At 34.6% G+C, this 21,429-nt stretch overlaps 1 protein-coding gene across 11 annotated transcripts in view; it reads right to left on the minus strand.

The window, feature by feature from the left end:
• The window catches only part of LOC110030668, a 40,926-nt gene that overhangs the window by 5,646 nt on the left and 13,851 nt on the right, over positions 1 to 21,429 (minus strand). For 8 of the 11 annotated variants that reach the window (XM_020733501.1, XM_020733493.1, XM_020733502.1 and 5 more), the window contains exon 2: positions 10,804 to 10,838. The exons of 1 other annotated variant lie outside the window; for it this stretch is intronic. Coding sequence is in view for 6 of the 10 variants with exons in the window: in XM_020733493.1 (XP_020589152.1) it covers position 10,804 (1 nt within the window). In the remaining 4 variants the exon portion in view is untranslated. Of the gene's footprint in view, positions 1 to 10,803; positions 10,839 to 11,154; positions 11,181 to 19,922; positions 19,942 to 21,429 lie in introns of those variants that run through there. 2 more of the 11 variants (XM_020733498.1, XM_020733495.1) reach the window with 2 other exon arrangements.

Consider the following 21,429-nt stretch of genomic DNA (forward strand, 5'->3'; position numbering starts at 1 on the left):
TTATCCCGGTTTGGGTTAATTTTCCAGGGCTCAAGATGCATCTCTTTAATTATGAAACTCTTTATACATTGGCAACTGCTTTTAGGAAACCGCTGAAGGTCGATACTCCCATGCTTGATACAACCAGCTCATCTAAAGCTTGTGTGCTTGTAGAGCGCGACATCACTCAACCCTATTTAGGGGAGATTTGGATTGGCTCCCCTCATCAGGGTTATTGGCAGAACATTGTGATGGGACCTCATCCCCAATACTGCTCTCACTGTGGAATGTTTGGTCATAGCTCTTCATCCTGTTATCAGTTGCATCCCCATCTTCGGTCTGTTGTAGCCCCACCTCCTGTTTCTTCTGCGGAGGTTATACCCTCTTCCTCACTGTCTGTGATACCTACTATTATGCCAATGGTGGATACGGTGCAAAATGGTTTGTCCATTGATATTCTTTCGAAAAATGTTGATAAGGGTCGTTTGTTGGAGGAGAGACGGGTGGTTGCCCCTGGAAGGTAGAACACTGTCACTGCCCTTCTACTGGAGTGGACATACTACCCTCTCAGGCTCTACCTACCATGGAGGGTGCTCATGCTCCCCTCTATGAGATGATTGAAGATAGGGATAAAGCGAACATTCACATTCAGACGACGAAAAATGTGTCTCCTAATACTAATGAGGAAGATTTAGAGCCAAACACAAACAATCTTACTGCAATTAATCAGTTGGCAGAACTACCTATTGAGAGGGCAGGTGTTTCCCAAGTTTTGGAAGACTGTCACATTCAAATTCAGACGACGGAAAAGGTGTCTCCTAATACTAATGAGGAAGATTTAGAGTCAAACACAAGCAATCTTACTGCAATTAATCAGTTGGCAGAACTACATGTTGAGAGGGCAGGTGTTTCCCAAGTTTTGGAAGACTGTCCTACACAAACTCAGGAACTCATCGTTGCAACTGTCTTTCCTTCTACATATCAGACTGAACAGTCTTCAGAAGAAGAATGACAAGTTTACACTTCTCGTCGGAGGAAGAAGGCTGGGGACACTGTTCAGCTTGGAAACTTAATGGATGATACATTGGTCACTCCTGACAATGGAACAACACTTCAGAGTTTGCTATCTGGATCCGCTCTAAGAACCAGAGGAAGAGGCGGGTCTAAATTGCCTAGTCCATAGACACTTATTTTTGCATGTTTTTCTTTTTAGTCTTTTGTATATTTTTGTTGGGATATCTTTGTACCATGTATCGTATGAGCAGGGCATCATCTATTGGGCCCTCTCATACAACTTTTTTGTATCTTTTTTTATTTCAATATAATATGCCCTAGGGCTTCCATAAAATATATATACACATACATATATTCCTTTTGTTAGAATATATATTAGGAAATGATTCATTCCTATGAGAAATTATGAGGAATAAATTATTTCCTTATATTATGAGTTATAACATTTCCTTTTTTATATTTATTTTCATGGATTATGAGTTATTTTCTTTCCTATTTTATGTTTTTCTCTTTATCTCCAAATAATTAATATGAATTAATTAATTATAGATTTAGGAGTTATATCTTTCATTTCATGTTATTTCCTTTTTTTTCTTTCCTATTCTATGATTCATGTAAGAGTTATTTATACACCTTTTTCATATCAATAAAAATATTTGGTTTTATTCCGTATTATTCTGAATTTCAATATTTTAATTGTAAAATTATCAAAACATCATCTTATTTTAGAAATCTCAATCACAACTGCACTTATGCATGCCTGCTTCAAGGTGTCAAACCAAGCCCAGTGATGACAAGGAAACCCAATCACAGACAAGCTCACTCCAATGGCTATAAATCTAGTTGTTATCCGCATGTAGTCTTTCAAATCTATTTTAGGGACATTTTTGTTAGGTTTCAAACTTCTTGGAAATCAAATCCTTATGCATAGTGAAAAACTTATGTGACTGAAACCTAATGCTTATTCTCTCTTGAACCCTTCTAACTATTCCAGTCATTTCTAAGAGGTGTAAAAATCTGTCCAAAGGCTTAAGAGTTCAAATACCGATCGCTTAGATACTATAAAAGAGTTGTAGTTATATTGTACTTTCCTATAGTAAATATTTCATAATATTATATTGTCTCATTTACATTTCTAATTTTCTATAGAAATATTTTGTTAATTCAATTAGAGTTATACTTTTTTATTTTTTTTATTTTTTTTTTTTATTTTTTTGTTAAAAGCCTTTGGAGGGTGTGCTTACATGTGTCTTTAGATTGGGTCACCCTTTCCTTAAAGTAAAGTGGATAAGACAATTTTCACACCGCCAACTTAGGGAGCAAAAGAGTGGATCTTGAAGTTTCAAATCCTAATCCATGATAGGGGAATTGGCATGGCGATAGGCTAGGAGTAGTTCAAACTAAATATTATTTGTCACTTGCTATATTCTTTAGACTTTTTTTTAACGCATCCATATTATAATTGTTTGGATGAATCTTCTATGTTCATTCATGAGCAGTCTCTTGTACACTATGAATTAAGTTTGTTTAATTCATTATACTAGATAGTTAAAAACTCACAATCTTAACATCTAAACGTAATAAAATCTATGCCCTCTAATTGTGCTTTGGTGTTTAGTTGATCCAATAAATCACAAACCTAGGTGATGGTTTTAATCCATTAATATTGAGCTTCCTTGTTTCATACTACATAAATTGCTTAATCATTTAACTAACACCGTTACATGTTGATTTTGATACATATGCAGGAATGATAAAATCAAACCTTCAAGTCAAATCAATCAAATCACAGAAACTTAAAAGATTCTCCTTGCTTTAATACTAGTCATAGTTATGGGCCCAACTTTTAGCTTAGCCTGCATGATGGACCGGGTTAAGGAGTTTTAAATCAAAATTCATCAAAAGAAATTAATCATAAATTTAATTTAATCAGTTGTCAACATTATCCTTGTAATCTAATAACACAAAAATATAATTAAAAATTTGATTATCATCTTCGAAACTAGTCTCAATTTGGCTCTAGATCAAACCTATCTTGTTGATGATGTTATCATTAAATTTGGCAAGGGCTTCGATAATTTAAAGATGATCTACAATGGTCGTCCTTTCACTACGGTAGACCATGAGTTGGTTGCCACTGAGAAACTAATAATTGAATTTAATCTGCTGTATAGGATGCTCCTCCTCTGGATATGCTTGTAGATGGCCAAACTAAGGTCTGCTACAATATTTTAGCTCATGTGAGAAAATTGGCATTAAAGCTAGGCCCTGTCTTAGATATAGATATTCATGGCTTAGCTTGTAGTAACCTCTCGATGAAAATTTTATTATTTTAAGAAAGTTCTTGAAGTTATATTCTCCGATAGAAATTTTCTCTTTAGGATAGCCAATTGTAATCTCCCACCTTAGACTTGAGTAAATGCAAGTAAGTTCGCGCTATCTAGAGTTTGTTAGTCTGGGTGCACCGGTCAACATAATGAATCAAAGAACTCTAACTTATAGACGGGAGTCCTAAATTCAAAAAAACTCAATAAGATAAACTAGTTATTTTAATACTAAAGCAAAATTTTATTTTAATACTAAAGCAAAATTTTATGACATCGAGTCAAAAATTATCCTTTAATGTCCTTCAAGGTAAGCCTTATAAGCAGACAATCTTCTCTAGAAATATTCAATGAAAATATTAATAATAATAATAAAAAAAGAAAAGTAAATCAGATTTGTATAGCTATAATCTAGAGATTCAGTATCACCCAGGAAAACAAACATGGTTGCAGATGCTTTAAGCAAAAATTTTTAACACAAGCAACTTTGTCAATCACGCAGGAGCGACAACTAACCTCTAGAATGAGCGAATTTAGCTCAAGTTTGTACTGATGGAAGCCCATGAGGACAAGTATCATATTTCAAATCAGCTTACTTACAGTAGTAGATCGGATTTCTATAGCTCAGATGAAAGATGCGGACCTACTACAACTAGGAAGCATGTTCAGGATGGATTGAAGCCCAAGTTCAATATTGATCAAGCCTACATATTGAGATTTCAAAATCAATTGTGCTCAAGATCAGGAAAGACACGATTGATAAACAATCGAAGCCCACTATTCTGATATTAAAAGTCATCTTAAAGCTTGTATTTTGGAATTCGAAGATAGCTAGAAAGATTATATTCTATTGGTGGAGTTCAATTTTAATGACGGCTTCCAGGCTAGCATCAACATGGCACCGTACAAAGCACTTTATGGCAGAAAGTGTGGATCCTCCTTGTGTTGTTTTGAGGTTAATGAAAGATGAATTTTCATACCTCATTTAATCAAGCCACTATGAAGATTCATCAAATTCAAGATCGACTACATGTAACTGAGGATCACCGAAAAAAATATTTTGACACCTAACATAGATAGATTAAATTGAATGTTAGAGATCATGTTTTGTTTAAGGTTTCGCCTGTACTTGGATTTACAATATTTTTCCACTCAGAGTGGAAAGCTTCAACCTCGCTTTATTGGTCCTTTTCAATTGATCAAGAGAGTAGCGGAGCTTTATATCATTTGGCATCCAACACTTACGCAAGTACGCAGTCTCTTCCATGTATCTTTATTTCGACACTACGTGCATGACTTTGAGCCTTTGATAGTCCAAGAAGTACTAAGTTATGAAGAAATACCATATTGGATTTTGGACCGTGAAGTTAGACAATTTTTTTGCCAATCTATTCCTTTTGTTAGCGTACATTGAAAAAATCAATCAAGACGAGAAGCAACTTGAGAGGATGAAGAGGATATTATCAGGAAATAACCACAACTATTCTAGATATAAGGTATGTATTTGGGGAACAAATTCTCTTAAGAAATGTAGTATGGGCCGCGTCTCCCCAGACTGCACAGATCGCACAATCCTTTCTTGCACAGCCTTCCCGAATTATTGTCACATTCTTTTTCTTCCTATGATCTTGTCATGCCACCTCCTTGATCAGCCTTTCCTGTGCTTGCTTGAGCACTGCTTCCTCCCAAATTTAATAGTAAGGGCCAGGGCATCATAACTTTTTGCTTTGATCCTCTCTCTCTCTCTCTCAACTCATTCTCCTTTGATTTAGGCTAAGGTAGAGGACCAAAACCCTTTCCCTCATAAAGCCCTCCTCGTCTCTAATTGACATCTTTGGAGCCTCATTCCTTAATTGATAAAGCACAATAAAAGCCTCCTCTTCCCTTTCTCCTATTGATTAAATTTTATTATTTACTTAAAGCCCCCATATCTGTGTGTGTGTGTGTGTTTATATATATACCTAATGGTGCGGTCGTCGCTCACGCTCTGCTAGGGTTTCGCCTCTATGGCGAACCCTGGTTTATCCTCCACCGCATTTCTCTTTGTCGTGTGTCGCTTTCGTCTTCGTTTTTATCCCGACGCAGCTGATCGTTCTCGTGGTCGAAGGGTTCGAGTTGAGTCGGGCTCGGCTTCTGCAGCGTCTCGTGCTCGCAGAAGACAAAATTTGATGCGGCTGCTCGATCCCGACCAAATTTGTCCGGCTCGGCTTCTGCGGCGTCTCGTGCTTTGGCGTCGTGCGTCTCTCTTCGTGCTCTGAAGGGGTTTCCCGCGGATTCCTTCGACGTTTACTCTTTCCTTCATTGCACTTCCACTGTCCTTACGCTGCGCCTCTTTCTTTCAGTGATGGCTTCGAACAGATCGTATGTTACTGCCCTTCCGGGTGTCCACGTCTCAGATACTCTTAAATCGTGTTATTTCCCTCATTCATTTGAGTTGGCGAAGAACATCAAGAAACATGGAAGAAAGAATAGAAAGTCTGTTATCTTTTTCATAGAAGTTGAATGTAATCAACTTGCTTTCCACTGTCGTTTGAATTTGGTCAGGAAATTTTTTTATGACCATCCTAAAATGGAGTTTATTCGTAAGGAATTTGAGCTTATATATCTTGTTGGAGAGTGAAAAATTGGACTTTTAGATGGAAAACACATCCTTATCCCTTATTCAACTTAGTAATGAAGAGGATTACACATGCTTATTTGCTAGAAGATCAATCTGAATAGATAACAAGTAATTTGGATTAATAACAGAACAATGAAGATTTTGAAATTGTTGGTGGATTTTAACCCACAGACGGAACTACAAATCATTCCGGTCTGGATTCGTCTCTCTGACCTGAAATTTCATTATTTTACTCAAAATGTGTTATACTCTATTGCCTCAGTCTATGGTAAGTCACTCAAAAATGATATTCTTATTTTTAATCTTTCCCATCCATCTGAAGTCAGAGTACTTGTTGAAAGGGACATCACTTCAATCGCTTCTAAGGAATTTGATTAGGCACACGACACCATGGATATTGGCAAAAGGTTGTGATTGAGTATTTTCTTTCGTACGGTCTGAACTGTCGTATGTTTGGCCACTCCAGTTCTCAATGTCATCATCTACACCCCCCATCTCAAGCCAAATAAATAAAGTGCTTTTCCAGAGGAAGTGATTTCCCCTCCTCCTAATCTGCTCCAAGTTATTAACACTTTTGATCATCAAAAGGATACCCCTGAAGAAGCCACTATCTTCGCAGATAATACGTCAACCATTCAGCTTCCACACAATGCTCATGATGTAGGTCCCCAGTCTATGGAACCTTCTTTCGTGGGGGCGGGATAGACATATCAGACTTCACCTGCCCTGAACCTATCACTGATGTAACGAGTTGCAATATTTCTACTATTTTTCTACCGCCCCATCGGGTCGAGCAAGTTGTTAATATTACTCAGGCACATGGGCTGCAATAGCCTACACCTGTCCGGCCACCTTTGGTCCAATCCACTGATCAGATGAGTCAATCATTGGATGAAGAATGACAAGTTTACACATCCAGGAGGAAGAAGAATTGAGACCTTCTTGCGCTCAAGAATTTAATAGATGATACTTTGGTTACTTCGGGTAATGGTACGCACCTCACCAATTTGTTAGTTGGCTCTCTTCCGAAAACTAGAGGCAGAGGCGGGGCTAAATTGGGTCATCCCTAGTTTTTTGCGCGCGTTGGTAGTTTTGATTATTTTGATCTTTTATGTATTATTTTCTTTTTCTTTTTGGATTTTGTGTGTTTGTATCGTGCGGGTTGGGTGTCTTCTTTTGGGTCCATTCATACAACCTATCTGTATATTTTCCTCTTTAATATATTAGCCCTTAGGCTTTTTTAATATATATATATATATATATATACATATTTTTTTTTTTGAAAATGCAAAATTCATTGATAAAAAAAGAGATGATACAAAGATTTTAGTGAGTGGGTACAAAGATCTCACTCACAGGGATTACAAACGTATTTTTCAAAAATGAAACAACTTCTAATCATTGTGTGTAGTCGGTGGATCTATCGCTTTCCATTCCCCTGGATCTAGAGAGGGAGTCCAGCAACATACTGAGATGTAGGTTTCCGCCCGAAACAATGATACAGTCATCCTGAGAGTTACTGAGATCTGACATTTCTTTCTTCTTCCTGGATTTGTAAACTTGTCAATCATTTGCCAAAGGAAGTCTCGTGTGAACAATAGGTGGATATTCGATGGAGGTAAACTGCTGATCTGACTCAGCCTTCAACATACCTTAATCTTGACACTCCTCCATAACTTGAGTACACTCTTCTCTCGCAATAGGTGGTTCGAGGACACTAGATGGATCCAAGACACTTCGTCTAGCATCTGCTACAACACAATTCGTAGAATTTGTAATCTAAGGAAGAACTGCCTCAACAACAGTAGGCGGAAGCTGCTAATCTGGTTGGGGAGGAGTAACCCCATGAGTCAAATTCTCATTCAACATTTTTGAAAGATTAACAGTATCAGATATATTTTCCTCCACATGGGTGGTGTTGTTAGGACATGCCGATCTCAAATGTGGGTGAAGCTTGAAGCATTTGACAGGGGTGTGCTCAAACAGTTTACAGTGATTGTAGTAATATGATCTTTGTTCAGCTATAATTGACTTTCAATACCCATTGTGGGCAGTGACAAGCCCTATTTCGTCCACATTATGGAGGGTGATATCCCTTTCAACAAGAATTTTTGCAACCGAAGGCCTGGTTAGATTGAAGGTGGGTGTATCCAATTTCATAGGTCTCTCTAGTGCAGCTCCGATTGAGTAGAGGACTTGGTGGTTGAAGTAGTGCAAATTTAAGTCAGATAGTTTAAACCAAATTAAACTATAGGTGGTTCTTGATTAGAGTCAAATTCAGAAGACCACAAGCAGTTTCATATATTTTCCCTCTATTATCATAAACTTTTTTGAAAAATATTTTGGCATAGTTTTCCACTTTAGATAATTGTATCATCACATATTTTCTATCAAAAAGGCAAACTTCCTGAGTCCCAATAGTTTGAGACCTTCAAAAGTCTTTTGAAAGATTTCCATTGAGATGTCCTGATTGGAACTTTCCAATGAGGGTGAATTTGAACTTATTAACCAGATTTGAAACTTCAGCATCAGAGAAGAATAAGGCCAGTTTACCACTCTTCCTACTCGTCTTCTTGATAAGCCTTTGAATAATTCGTGGTAAACCTGAAGGAAAACCTGATCTGATCCCATAGAGCCAACCATATCAACAAAAGAAGTCTTTCCAAGGTTTAAAACTGAAGTAGTCAGTGGTTGAGAAGGAACAATAGTCATAGAGCTCAGAGTCGAACAGTGGGTCTAACTCCTTTGCTGCTCGATCCGCAGAGCAGGGATTGAACGGAGACCACGGCAGAGGAAGTCGCGGTGCTGTGAAAGGAAGCTCGCGCGAGGAGTTAGGACGAACTTAGCTGCGGCGAGAAAGACGAGAACAACCTCGTAACAGTGAGAAAATGCTACGACAAACAGCGACCGGAAGAAGAAGACAATGAACGAGCACGAAGAAACCAATGGAAGACGAAACACTCGGAACAGGAGAAGTCGAATGTGCGTACCGTTCGTCGTCGAGCACGACGAAGCCGAAGGAGTTAGCACAAGGTTTAGCCATCGGGCGAAAACCTAGCAAAACACGACGTCGACACTGACACACACACACATATTAAAGTAAATTGTTTATTTATTTAATTAACTATTTTATGATAAATTATATTAGAGATACTTTCAATTAGATTCCTATTTTTTCAAAAAGAAAAATGATAATGAATCAAAATATAATAATAATGATAAGGAGAGTCAGTTGGTACAGTTAACTTAATAAATATTTAGTTTTAATATATTTATGTACGTAATTATTAATTTTTGGGAGTTTGATTTATGCAGGACCTACTATTTTATGTTGTTCTGTCTGTTAAAATATTTGGAGTTTTTTCAGCCTAAAATAAGTAATTGTTAGTTATTAAGAGAAAATGTACCCTTCGTTGTTAGAGGTGTTGTCATTACTGCTTGTATTGGATTTCAAATTATTTTTATTAAATAATTTTGAGTTCTATTTCACTTATATTGCTAAACATCTTATATATGATTCATTTACTACATATAATGAAAAACAATTATTTGTATTATTTTATTATTGTACAGCTCCTTGCATATCAGATTAAATCGTGCAATTATAATAATTTTCTTTTCTTGCACATATTATAAGCCTGCTCGAAGTATTAAGTATTTTCATCATATCTTTTGTATGTTTATCTATGGAAATATTTGGAAATTTGTATACTTGTATGCAATGATATTTATGTCAGTGGAGCCCTTTTTATGTTCATAGCCAAGCCTACGGGCTCACATAGTGATGATTCTACAAGAAATCATCAAAATTGCTTAGGTTGGTGTTTATCTTCTCCGTATCAAAATGCTTGATAAAATTAACTATATAGATATAAATTGAGCTGAAATTAAATAATAACTATTAGGTAATATAGTATAATAACTGAATATTTGGTAATACACTAGTAAAACATAACTGGATTTGAAGAAACTATATTGTAATACATAAAATTGAGTGCTAATGATTGCAGATAACATTAAATAGATTGAGAACATTCATATTATCCTAATGATAATTTTGACAACACTTTTTCCTTGATAGTGTCAATTATACATATTATAAATTGTCTTGTTTCGTTATTCATACTACATTTCACCGCCCTTGCCATTTATTCTTTGATAAATGGTGGTCATTTACTGGATTTGATTTGTTAAACTCACTCATTGATTATTTTTTTTATATTAGGTTTCACTCAATCATTCGGAGGATCGTCTTTACAAGAGCAGACATTTCAATTTTAGATTTAACTATTGGATATTTTCAGCAATTGTATTAGTTATTATATTTCTCTTTGGAATTTGAGTAGTTATTTATCCATTGTTATTCCAATTCCCTTTTCTATTAGTTTCTTTTCTTTTCAATTGTTGAACTTTTAATTATGAAATAAAATAAAATTTATCTTTCCAAGTTTTTTTTAGCGAGTGTTTGTATATAATCTTTTATTTTTAGAATACAACATAGGTTCACAACATTTCATCATGTCTTGCATTTATGGAATGCATCGCTTCTTGGATCAGGGGTGTGACAAAAAAATTGTCAACTTTATTAAAAAAAATGAGATCAACAAATGGTTATGTGTTACTTCATTTATATTGTGTTTAATTTTCATTACATAGCTTAACGGCAACAATGTTAAGATGGGTTTGAACTGTGAATGATTTAGAAAAAAAATTTGAAGTGTCCAATTGTATCCCCCTTAATGTGCACTCAACAACCAATTGGCATAAGAGCAATATACCTTAAACAATCAATTTATATAAGAGCTATATAACTTCGGTATCTAAAGACAGTAATTAAATGATAAAAAAAAACGACACAATACTCACTAGCTTATGGTTCTTTCCACCTTTAAACTTGTAGCCTACATGGAAGTTTGACAAGGAATTGTTAGAAGAGAACTCTGAAATCTAAGCCAATAGAAACGAGCAGTAATCAAAAGAATTGAATTACAATACATATAATCTGATGCGCAGCAAATAAAAAAATTAGACTAATACGCAATTCCATGATATGATTTGGTAGAAAAAAGTTTATGAATTCTACCTCGGGGTACCAATTTTATAAACAATTTGAATACAAAAATCTAAGTACGTAAAAGTAGAGATCCATCAAAACATGTTCTATAAATATGACAATTGCACAAAATGCAATATCTTAAGTGAGAAATTACCACTTACAGAAAGTGAAATGAGAAGGGTGTCCCAACTACCATGTGAAGTACAAATTAAGTTCAATACCAAACCTATAAAGAAAATTTGATGGTTGACAAATTTGAAAGAACCAAACTGATTAGATGATTTCATAGTTCACATGGAATCTAAGAGCTCACAAGATTTAACTAGGCGTACAATGACAAATAAAAAGCAATCAAGAAATGAAAGTAGATGATGCTAGCAGGAAGCAACAATTGCCTTCCAATGAACATATCAAACTATTTGACAAAATTGTGCAGAATTTCATTCCACAATGAAGTGGACAACATGATTCTAGTAAGATAAGTTCAGTAGAGAATACCAAGTTTCCTACGGAAGATTCAAAAAGAAGTACAGCCGGTGTTTAAAGAAGAAAAAAAGCTCATGGGTTAGCATCATATCATCTTCACTAATCCGGTAGGGAAGAAAGCAAATTTATTCAAAGGATACAGCCAATGAAAAGCTTTAAGTTGCATGCATCTTGTGGGTAGATCCAAACTCCCAGCAGCTAATCTATAGGCTTCGTCAAAGGAAGATTCAAGTGTTTTACTTTCTCACATCACCATTACATAGTGAAAAATTAAAATATAGATAAAAGAAAATTTGTGAAAATTTAAATGTTTATTTGTCCTGCCATGAAAAAAGAATAGCTTATTGTCTTACAAAAAAGGAAAAAATTTTAAACAAACTTAAAAACTAATAAATAAATCATCATTGTTCTAATTAACTTTTAAGAATATATTCTTTCTATGGCCTCGCTTGGTCACTATGTTCTTCCCATATAGGGCAGAATCTAACAAACAAAATTCTGGCTGATCCCGCCAAAAAAGACTAAGATTTATGTCGGTGTTTGCAATGTACTCTAACTTTGCTTTTGAGAGCTCATTGAGCTCACGCTGCTTTGCACCCATTGCGCAACTTATCTCAATCCTGCTAGCAACTTTGGCGTTCGCTATTGCAAGGCGCCTAAGGTTTCACATGTTTATTTAAAAAGTGTTAAGAGAAAGTTTAATTGAATCGGGATCAAAGCTACTAAGTGCAGAATTTGAGGGAGTAAAGGTGACACCAACCTCATGTACGAGAGAAGAGGAAGAATTACAAACGTGAAATGAAGAGCCAAAACCTAGTGAAACTCTGAAATGATGAACTAAAAATGAGAAGGGGCAAAGGAGTATAAATGACCTTAAATGAAAGTAATTAAAAGAAGTGAAATGTGATGACTTAAGTCAATCACGATTACCCCCAAATGATACTAACAGGGTATGCGATGTACCCGTGCATGACAAAGGAAATGGAAATGATAAAGGTGTACCTCTGGATGCGAAATTTAAGGATACATACAAGTATAATTTTGATAATACATTCGGGTATGACGGTAATCCTGATATGACTCTTAAAGAAGGTAAAAAGGGTAAATACTTAAACTGAAACGGAATGGATAAATTTAAAATAAAAACTTAAAGTAATGAACTATATTTCTTTTGATCATTCATACATAGCATTTGCATATGAATTTAACGCATATTAAGATTATACTTGATCAATAAATTGTGAAAATTTACTGTTGAATTTAATAGTTTCTTTCAAAAAAATAGTAAGATGATATGTCTGACAAAAAAGATATAGTTTATATGAGGAGGACTATTGCTGATAGAAATTATGATAATAATTTCTGTGTTGTTTTCTTTTAGATAGTGACACACTGTTGTATGCTGGTTTAAGATGTTGTCTACAAAATTAATTTTTATTTTTTAATGTTCTGATTTATGTATAGTATATTTTGTAATTTTTTAGTGGCTCTTTTATATATTGGAAGTTTCTAGAAATCTATGGATAGTTATTTAAATGTTAATACCGTCCGACCGCTATTTCTGACTTATTCAATTCTAAGTTATCAGGTTGGTTCGTGACATTGGTTATCTTTATTGTTTCAAGTTTCAACATAGCTCCGATTCTATCACATGTCGAACACTATTTTATATGATAAACCAACTCTTATTTCTTTTTCAGCCAGAGGTTTATAATCTAAAAACTCCATTTTCATGCTTCTTTGTTAGTAAACTTTTCTATGGCTGACCAAGCTTAGATATTAATCATACCTTTATGAATTAACTTCATTGTTAGGTGACTACCCTGTTAGATTTCTTAATCATTATTATGTGCTCATGAAATTTTCTATGTAAGTATTGTACTAAACTTTCTCTCAATGTTCGTATTATTTGAATGGTCTTCAAGTATGCAAGTTGAAGCGGTCTCGTCACTTTTGTATTTCTGAAAAACTCACGATTACCCCTTCTTAGATTATTTTTCCTTCACCTCTAAGACCACTACTCCAATCAGTCCACATTATAATACTTGGATTCAACTTTTGGTAAGCCAATATAAGTGCATGTTGTTGCTGTGAGATTCTCTCACCAACAATCTTGTTGAGTTAGACACTTCTGCCTTTTGGCTCAAAAAGTAAGAATTGTCACTCCCTCATGTCGCTATTGGTAAAATGGGGAATTAAAAGATTTATCCTAATTATGCAAACACTATTAATTTTTTGGATACGACTTTTTTTATTACTTCAAGGCCCATCCGAAATTAAGGAAATCATCCTATGAGATTCCTAATGATGGGATTGACTCCTATAATCACGATACAAACACAAGATTTTTTTGTTGTATGTACTCACGACCAAATGAAACCTTCTCCTACTGTTTTAATCCACCTAAATTCTTAGGCTGTAAATATTACTCTTCTTCTTCTTAGTTGCTACATTCACTTGTTAGAACCTGTAAATATTACTCTTCTTCTTCTGAGTTGCTGCATTCACTTGTTATTGATGTTTTGTTGGATGGCAATATCCCTCCTACTCCTAGAATTATAGTATCATTATATTCTGATGTTAGAATTTGAGAGTTTATTAAAGAACTATAATCTATCAAGAACCATGCTTGGGTTGAATGAATATCAGCCAAATGACAGATATTCCATCAATCATACAACTCCTCATAATATTACAATTATTTTCACCGGTGTTATATTTGAGTGTTTTGATATGAAAGCCATTGATGATTCGAGCTCAGTCTAATCTAATAGTTCTATAAGAAGATTATTGATTTAGTGGATAAAAATTTCCAACCAATATTTTCTCATCAAAGCACTAATAAAAAAAAAAACTCTCCCTGCTTCAAGATTTGCCAAATTCAAAGACAAGCAAAATAACTCTCCTGATGGTTTTAGCATTCATCACTCGGTAAATGCCAGAATATTAGTAATCTTCCAACAATCCATAATATCATGGTAACTTTGCCTTTGTTTTTATGATGTCAATCCTATGCAAATGCTAGTTGATATAATATTTTTAATGAATTGTCATAAAATTTAACTATCAAAAAAGATTGAGTGGCAATCAAATTTGAACCAAAGTTAGTAGAATACCAAAGTTGCATCCAAACCCTTAGTTTTTTAGATTTGATGCGAGTTCTATACTTTCCTTTGGTTAAAACCGATCACCCAAAGATCTTCGGAAGATATAAGTTGAATATAAGAAAAAAACCAAAAGACTAATACAATAGAATTCCACTTATAGGACCTATAAGATGGAAAAAACAATATTGGCTTATCAAATTATCTCTTAATCCATGAAAATGATTCAGTAAAAGATTCGAAAAAGACAATTTGTTTCTTAAGATCTTACTCATATTATATAAAGATTAGGCTACAACAATAGCATCTTCCCACACTATTCTGCCCAAGTAATCAATGAAGCTTTTCCTCATGTAAGCTTAACTTCTTATTCCAATAAAAATTGCTTACATCTCTTTATTCTATTTATGCCTAACAAGAGTAGCCGGTTTGGATCTGAATATATGTGCCTATGTGTTTCCCAAAAACATTCATGCAACGCAAGATCTTGAGTTTAAAAATTTTACACCAAAAGTACACTTTTAAAATGAGCATTCATTCCCAAATGGCGGCTGAGCATCAACCTCATGAAATCAACTCAAATTTTAATAAAGTCCATGGCTTAAATACAATCTATGTACTTATATCACCAAATCCCTCAAATCTCATTCATTTTCTTGCTCTGATCTCGACCTCTTGTCTAAAATGACCTACACTCCCACTAACAACATGGCATGCACTCGTGGAGCATTCATTGCAACTCAACTACGATTAGCATGTGTCCAGTGTCTCCAATCCTCGGATGCACCCGTGTTTGCCTCTACAGGGGGGCTTGGCCGCCCGCCCTTAAGTGGTTCATGCATGCTCTATTTTCTGTGTGGCTTTGTGAACGCTTCTAACAGAGCACGCACCTCCTCTTTGCAAACATCTCATGGTGTAGGCTTTCCTCTCTAACAATATTCCTATTTCAATTGGAATACCCCCACTCACTCACTCCCACCTCCAAGGTTTTCAAGTTTTATCTCCATCTTCTTTCCAATCTTTGATGAACTTATATTCTTCCTCTTACCTTCATGTTATGCTCGTTCTCATCCTGTCTTTGGTCCTTCTTATCTACCATTCAAATTTTTTATCTGAATCCATCTTCTTTCCCATCAATTGTTCAATAAGCACCTCTTCTTCCTTACTCTTTAATTGTTCCTAGGGCTTTAGATGAACCCCTAATTAGGTTGCCTCCAAAAAACCCAATGGAACCTCCTAATTAGCACCGTCCTCGCACCTTTGCAAATATTGTTGGCAGTTTTTTTCCCACATACAAAGACACGCACATTGCATATGCAAGGCCTTGAACCCAAGACCACTTAGTTGAAAAACAAAACTCTCAACCACTAGGCTAAGATGACTTGCATATTAATATTATTGGTAGTTGAATAATAAAATTCATTCATCATCATCAAATAATTATTCCCCCTAATTTTAATCAAGATGTAATTTTACATCTTCATAAGATTCCTTCCTTCCACACACCAAAGCAAACTTGTCATTATTCTTACAAATGAGATCACTGGGCTTGTTAAACCTTTTTTTTTATTATTATTGGCATATTATGATCAGGTCACCCTAACATGAAAATTAATCAACAATTTTTTAATTGATTTGAATTTAATTGGTGACAATTATATTAGGCCTACTAGCTCCCATTATATCATTATTAGACTATCCTCATAAGCTAAACACACCAATTTTTTTTTTCTTGACAAGCTTATTATACTAGTGATTTTGTAATGCATATGCTAAAATGATCACCCCATTTTAACACCTAAAAGAAAACACAAATCGCTTAATTTTGGATATTATTATTACCTTGACTTCATCAATATTATTTCAACTAATCTTCTCTTTATTCGTTAGGTTCAAAGTTTAATAAACGCTTCTAATTCAATAATATTGTTGCCCGTACTTACAAGCCATTGATGACCCGTGTCCTGGTTGAGCTAGAAAGCACCTTTCACTTCAAAAAAAAAAAAAGTCTAGATTGGCTCCTCTACTAGTGAATATTGACATAAAATGAAATTCGAAAACATCGCAACCTATTGCTCATTTTATTAAATTTTTATTCATTGTTATCCTAAATGCTTCAAAACCCCTTTAGAATTAAGAAAATAAAATTTTAAAACATGGGATGCACTACAAAAATATTAGAGCAAGCCTACAACCACTCTCAAAGCATAACAATTAGATCAAATATGCAGTCAAAACTTGAAACCAACTTTACTTTCGGTCTTGAAACTCTCATGCCTACTCCTACCTTCCATATAGCAATGGTTGCTTGTTCACCACCAAAAGTTTCATTGAACTTGCCCACTTTTTAAAGCAACTCCTTTTATCCCTTGATCAAGATGATAATTATAATGATATACATTTATATGGATCAAATGAGAGCACTCACAATGTTGACTCTCTTGTGGATAAGAGGTTTTAAATTCTATGTACAAAGGGAGCCAAAATAAAAAAAATTTATCATTACTCTCATGTTTTCACTGGACTTCAAGTTGGCATATCCAAATGAACCAATTCAAAGTTTGCATATATCTAATTTAGTTGCGCAAGTTTTCGATTTATCTCTACCTTGTTTATGTATTTTTCTTTTTCCTCTAAAAATAATTGTTAATTTCTCTTACTATGGTCATATCCTTCTCTTGTTATAATGTTTCAACGTAACTAAAACTCTATGTATAAATTTTAGTAAATAATAATTATGATATACCACAAAAAAGATACTTCCGCAAACATTCCACATATTAGGTTGTATATCAATATTCCTATGTTCAGTGCAACATGGTTGCACAAGACTAAAACAACATTGCACATGATCTATTAGCCATAGATTGTTTCCTATGAAGATTGATAGATCAAATGAATCACAATTGCAACCCGCATTATGCACACCTCAGATGCCTCAAGAAACTTTCCATAATGCTTCAAATTGCATGAAAGATATACGAAAATTGATTTGCCTTGAGATGTTATGCGAGGATGAAATGGGGCTAATGCCTCAATTTTAGTGTGACTTACTCTCCTAGGATTCATAATACCCTCAAGGCACGTTCTAGGTTGGCAACTATTGATGCTGCTTAGGGTTTTGAGAAGCTTTGGCATACCCTTCCACTTATATTTCAAGAGTGTGTGCAATAAGATTTCTTTTCTCTTGGTAGCATGTACTTATAGAAGAAATGTTCACTAGATTCATTGTATGAGTTCACCATCATCTTATTGTAAGCACATCTGTGAGGTTTCTATGAGTTTCTTCTTTTGTTAAGAGTATGTACTTGTGCTTTGAAACTGGTTGATGAGCTTCTTTGTATTATGCACAAATTTGTGGTTTCTCTGATAGTGAATTGGATCCTCTCTCTCTCTTTACTTGAGGACATAAGTCTGATTCAAGATGAACTAGGTAAATCTCAATATTCTTTATCTGTGCTTTATCTCTTGAGTTTACCTTTACTTATGGAACATATCATATTTCACTCTTAAAGGCATTGTCGTACTAAATTAGGCATTCTTTTATCACAAACTGGTGTACTAAACTATTGACAAGCTTCAATCTTGACATGAAATTATAGAGAACTTGGAGTTCTAAAGAACTCTAAAGATCCATCTGACACTCAATGCCGATGATCACTGTCAATAGATGTTGTCACTCAATTGTTGTCTATTAATGGCACCTTCATCACCCAGCAACAATTTCCTAATTGTAATATCCCATTTTGAGAAATCGGATAAATTTTTTGGCAATTTAAAATGTACACCAATTTTCGCACACCTCAAATTTTAACTGAATTAATTTTATAAAATTGTTCGCATCAAATTGATCAACTCCACATAAAGCATGATATGATAATTATGAATGATTTGAGAGTGCTTTATTAACTTAATTAAATCTTAATTTCTTTAATAAAGTATCCCTAATCCTCTCAGCACTGCAGACAACAGACCTCTCACTCCCTTTTAATTCCTTCATTTCGCTCGAAAAAGGGATGTACTGAGCTTCAAACTCCTCCCCACCGTCTTTCTTCTCTCACGAGATCCAAATTCCCTCCTCCCAGTTCGTTTCACGCGAGCAGAAGGAGTTGCGAACCTTGCCACATTGCAAGGGCGCGAGCAGCAAGTCAATCGGCGCCCAGAGAGGTCATAACTTGTTGTAGGGAGCTTCAAGAATGAAATTAAACTGTATGAATTCCTCTTCCTCACTATTCTAGACTTCAATTTTTTTCCTCACTTTCGTTTTGAGATTTGCCTCATTTTCGTGCATTATTCATTTCTTGTAGCCGTCAGAGGCACCGATCTTGTGCAGAATGGGTTGAACACGGCTTGTGAGTTTCTGTAAGGGTTTTAGCATGAATTCAACGAAGGGGAAAGAAGATTTGAAGTGTTAAGAAAAAAAGAGAAGATATTTAGCAACTTAGGAGAAAAGCTGGTCGCAAAGAAAGTCGTTTAAGGTATGTTTTGGTAAAATCAATGATATTTTGATCTAATTTACCTAATTAACAAATATATTATAAATTCCTGATTTGCTTAAGATTTCAGGTTGGTTACCAAAGCGACGAGTTAGAGGCAAGCGTGTACAAGATCGTCAGGTAACATAATCATATTCTAATTTAATAATTCAATTTATGGAAATCACTTAAATCTTAAAATTTAATATTATGTTTTCTAGGTTATTGAGCTCAACAGAAAGGTTATCAAACAACCAGCTAATTACTGAAGAGTGAGAACCTTGTGTGGCAATCAAGGTGAGTAATTACATTTCTTAATTTGGGTAATCGTCTTTATTTCAAAATGTTTATTCATTACATATATGTTGCAGTTCAGTCAGATTTATATTCCAATAGATTCTTCATATTGGTAAATAGGAAAAATATGCATAAAAGATATGTATGTGATGCGTGATATATATGATATACATGATATGCACGATAGATGTGATAGGAAAGTTACAAATGATAAACACAATATAAAATGATATGCATGATATTAGCAAAAGATACCATCAGATATATATACATGAATGATATGAGAGATACATGATGATAGTTATATAACGTAATAAGAGTAAGTATACATGTTAGTAGAATGCATAAAGATGTTTCAGAATAATGTAGAATAAAATAGTTTATATAAGAATGCATGTATGTGCATATTCAGAGAAGGATTTCACCCTCTAATGGTGCAGGAAGGGGATGTCAGTGTACCGGTGCGCATAGAGTTTTTCTACCACCCCGGGCAATTATGATGGTTAGATCACTAACCATTGTGTCAACGGGATAATAACGGTCAGGGGCGAGTAGAACAGAGATTACCTCCCCAGAACTGTGATGTTTACATTGTTGACTGCAGTGTTGACTGGATAATATCAGTCAGGGGCTACTGAGGGTCTTTCCACCCTAAACAATTGTGATATGCAGATCCTTAGCCGTTGTGCTGACGTGGCAATATCGGTCATGGAGATCCTTACAGAAACAGATGTGTATGTAAAGTATAAAGTAAAAATAAAATTAAGATAAATGCATATAGAAGATTAGTCTATGTTGATTTAGAAAAAGGTCATTGATGCAGATATTAGCATATATTTGACTGCTAATAAAACTATCAAAAAACAATATATTATAAGATTTATTATAAACTCACATGCATATTTGATTATTTTCCTTTGATTACAGTAGTTTAAAAGTGTCGTTACTCTTGGATTATCTTTAGATAACTCATTATGTTGCTTTCATATTATTTTTAGGTTTTAAACATTTAAACAAAATGAATATGAGAGGAGCAAATATACACAGGAGGCAAGAACAGCAAACAAAAAGGTACAATTTTTTTACTTGTTGATTGTAATTGTTTTCTTTAGTGGCTCTTTCATGTATTATTTGAATATTAAATCATTAGTGTTTGAATTATAATTAGAATAGCAGTGAATTAATTTCCACCGTCCAAATCATGATACTAACCGTCAATGTTTGATTTCTTTCCCCCAAATATTTTCACCTACTTATGAAGCCTAAATATCGTCGCCCCACTATACTCCACTAATCATTGTTGTCAGAAGAAAGTCTCCTAAATATAATTGTCTAATTATACCATCACCAAACAACAGTCATCTAACCATCATCACCAACCAATAATCTCTTAATCATCGTTACGCGACTAAAATTCTTTGATCACTATCACCTAACTACAATCTCTCAACTAATATTGTTTGAGTACAATCTCTTGACCCCACCGCCTAAATACAATCTCCCAAACACAATCACCCAACTACATCATTGATCAATTACTCTCTCTGAAAATTGTCATTTTTTTACGCATGTTATCCCTATAAGACCAATGCATGCCATTGATATAATATTGATGCTTGCTAACTTCATTGCATATTATTGCCAACACCCTCCATGCATGCCATCACTTATAAGCTTGATGCATGTCATCAACACAAACACCAGCAGACTCTAATTTTATCACAAATCATTGTCAACGCCGTCAACACACACCATAGCTTTATGGCCTATGTACATTGTCGACACAAACATTGACACTATCGCCAGCAAAAACAATATATTTCATTGTACTTAAGGCCAATGGATGTCTTCAAAACAAACATCGATGTACGGTACCTTTGTTGCTCATCATTGCTAACAATGTCAACAAACTGATTTCTAATAAAACTAACACACGGCATGAAAACCGACTCCAACCTGAATCAACATCAATATTTATGTTGAACTTTTTGATCTTTGATTTCTCCTCAAAGAAGAATGATCAACTATACCATAAAATAATCTCTTGAAAACAATTCAAATGCCTTAATGACCC

Source organism: Phalaenopsis equestris, unplaced genomic scaffold (genome assembly GCF_001263595.1).
Source record: "Phalaenopsis equestris unplaced genomic scaffold, ASM126359v1 Scaffold000750, whole genome shotgun sequence".
NCBI classification, from domain to species: domain Eukaryota; kingdom Viridiplantae; phylum Streptophyta; class Magnoliopsida; order Asparagales; family Orchidaceae; genus Phalaenopsis; species Phalaenopsis equestris.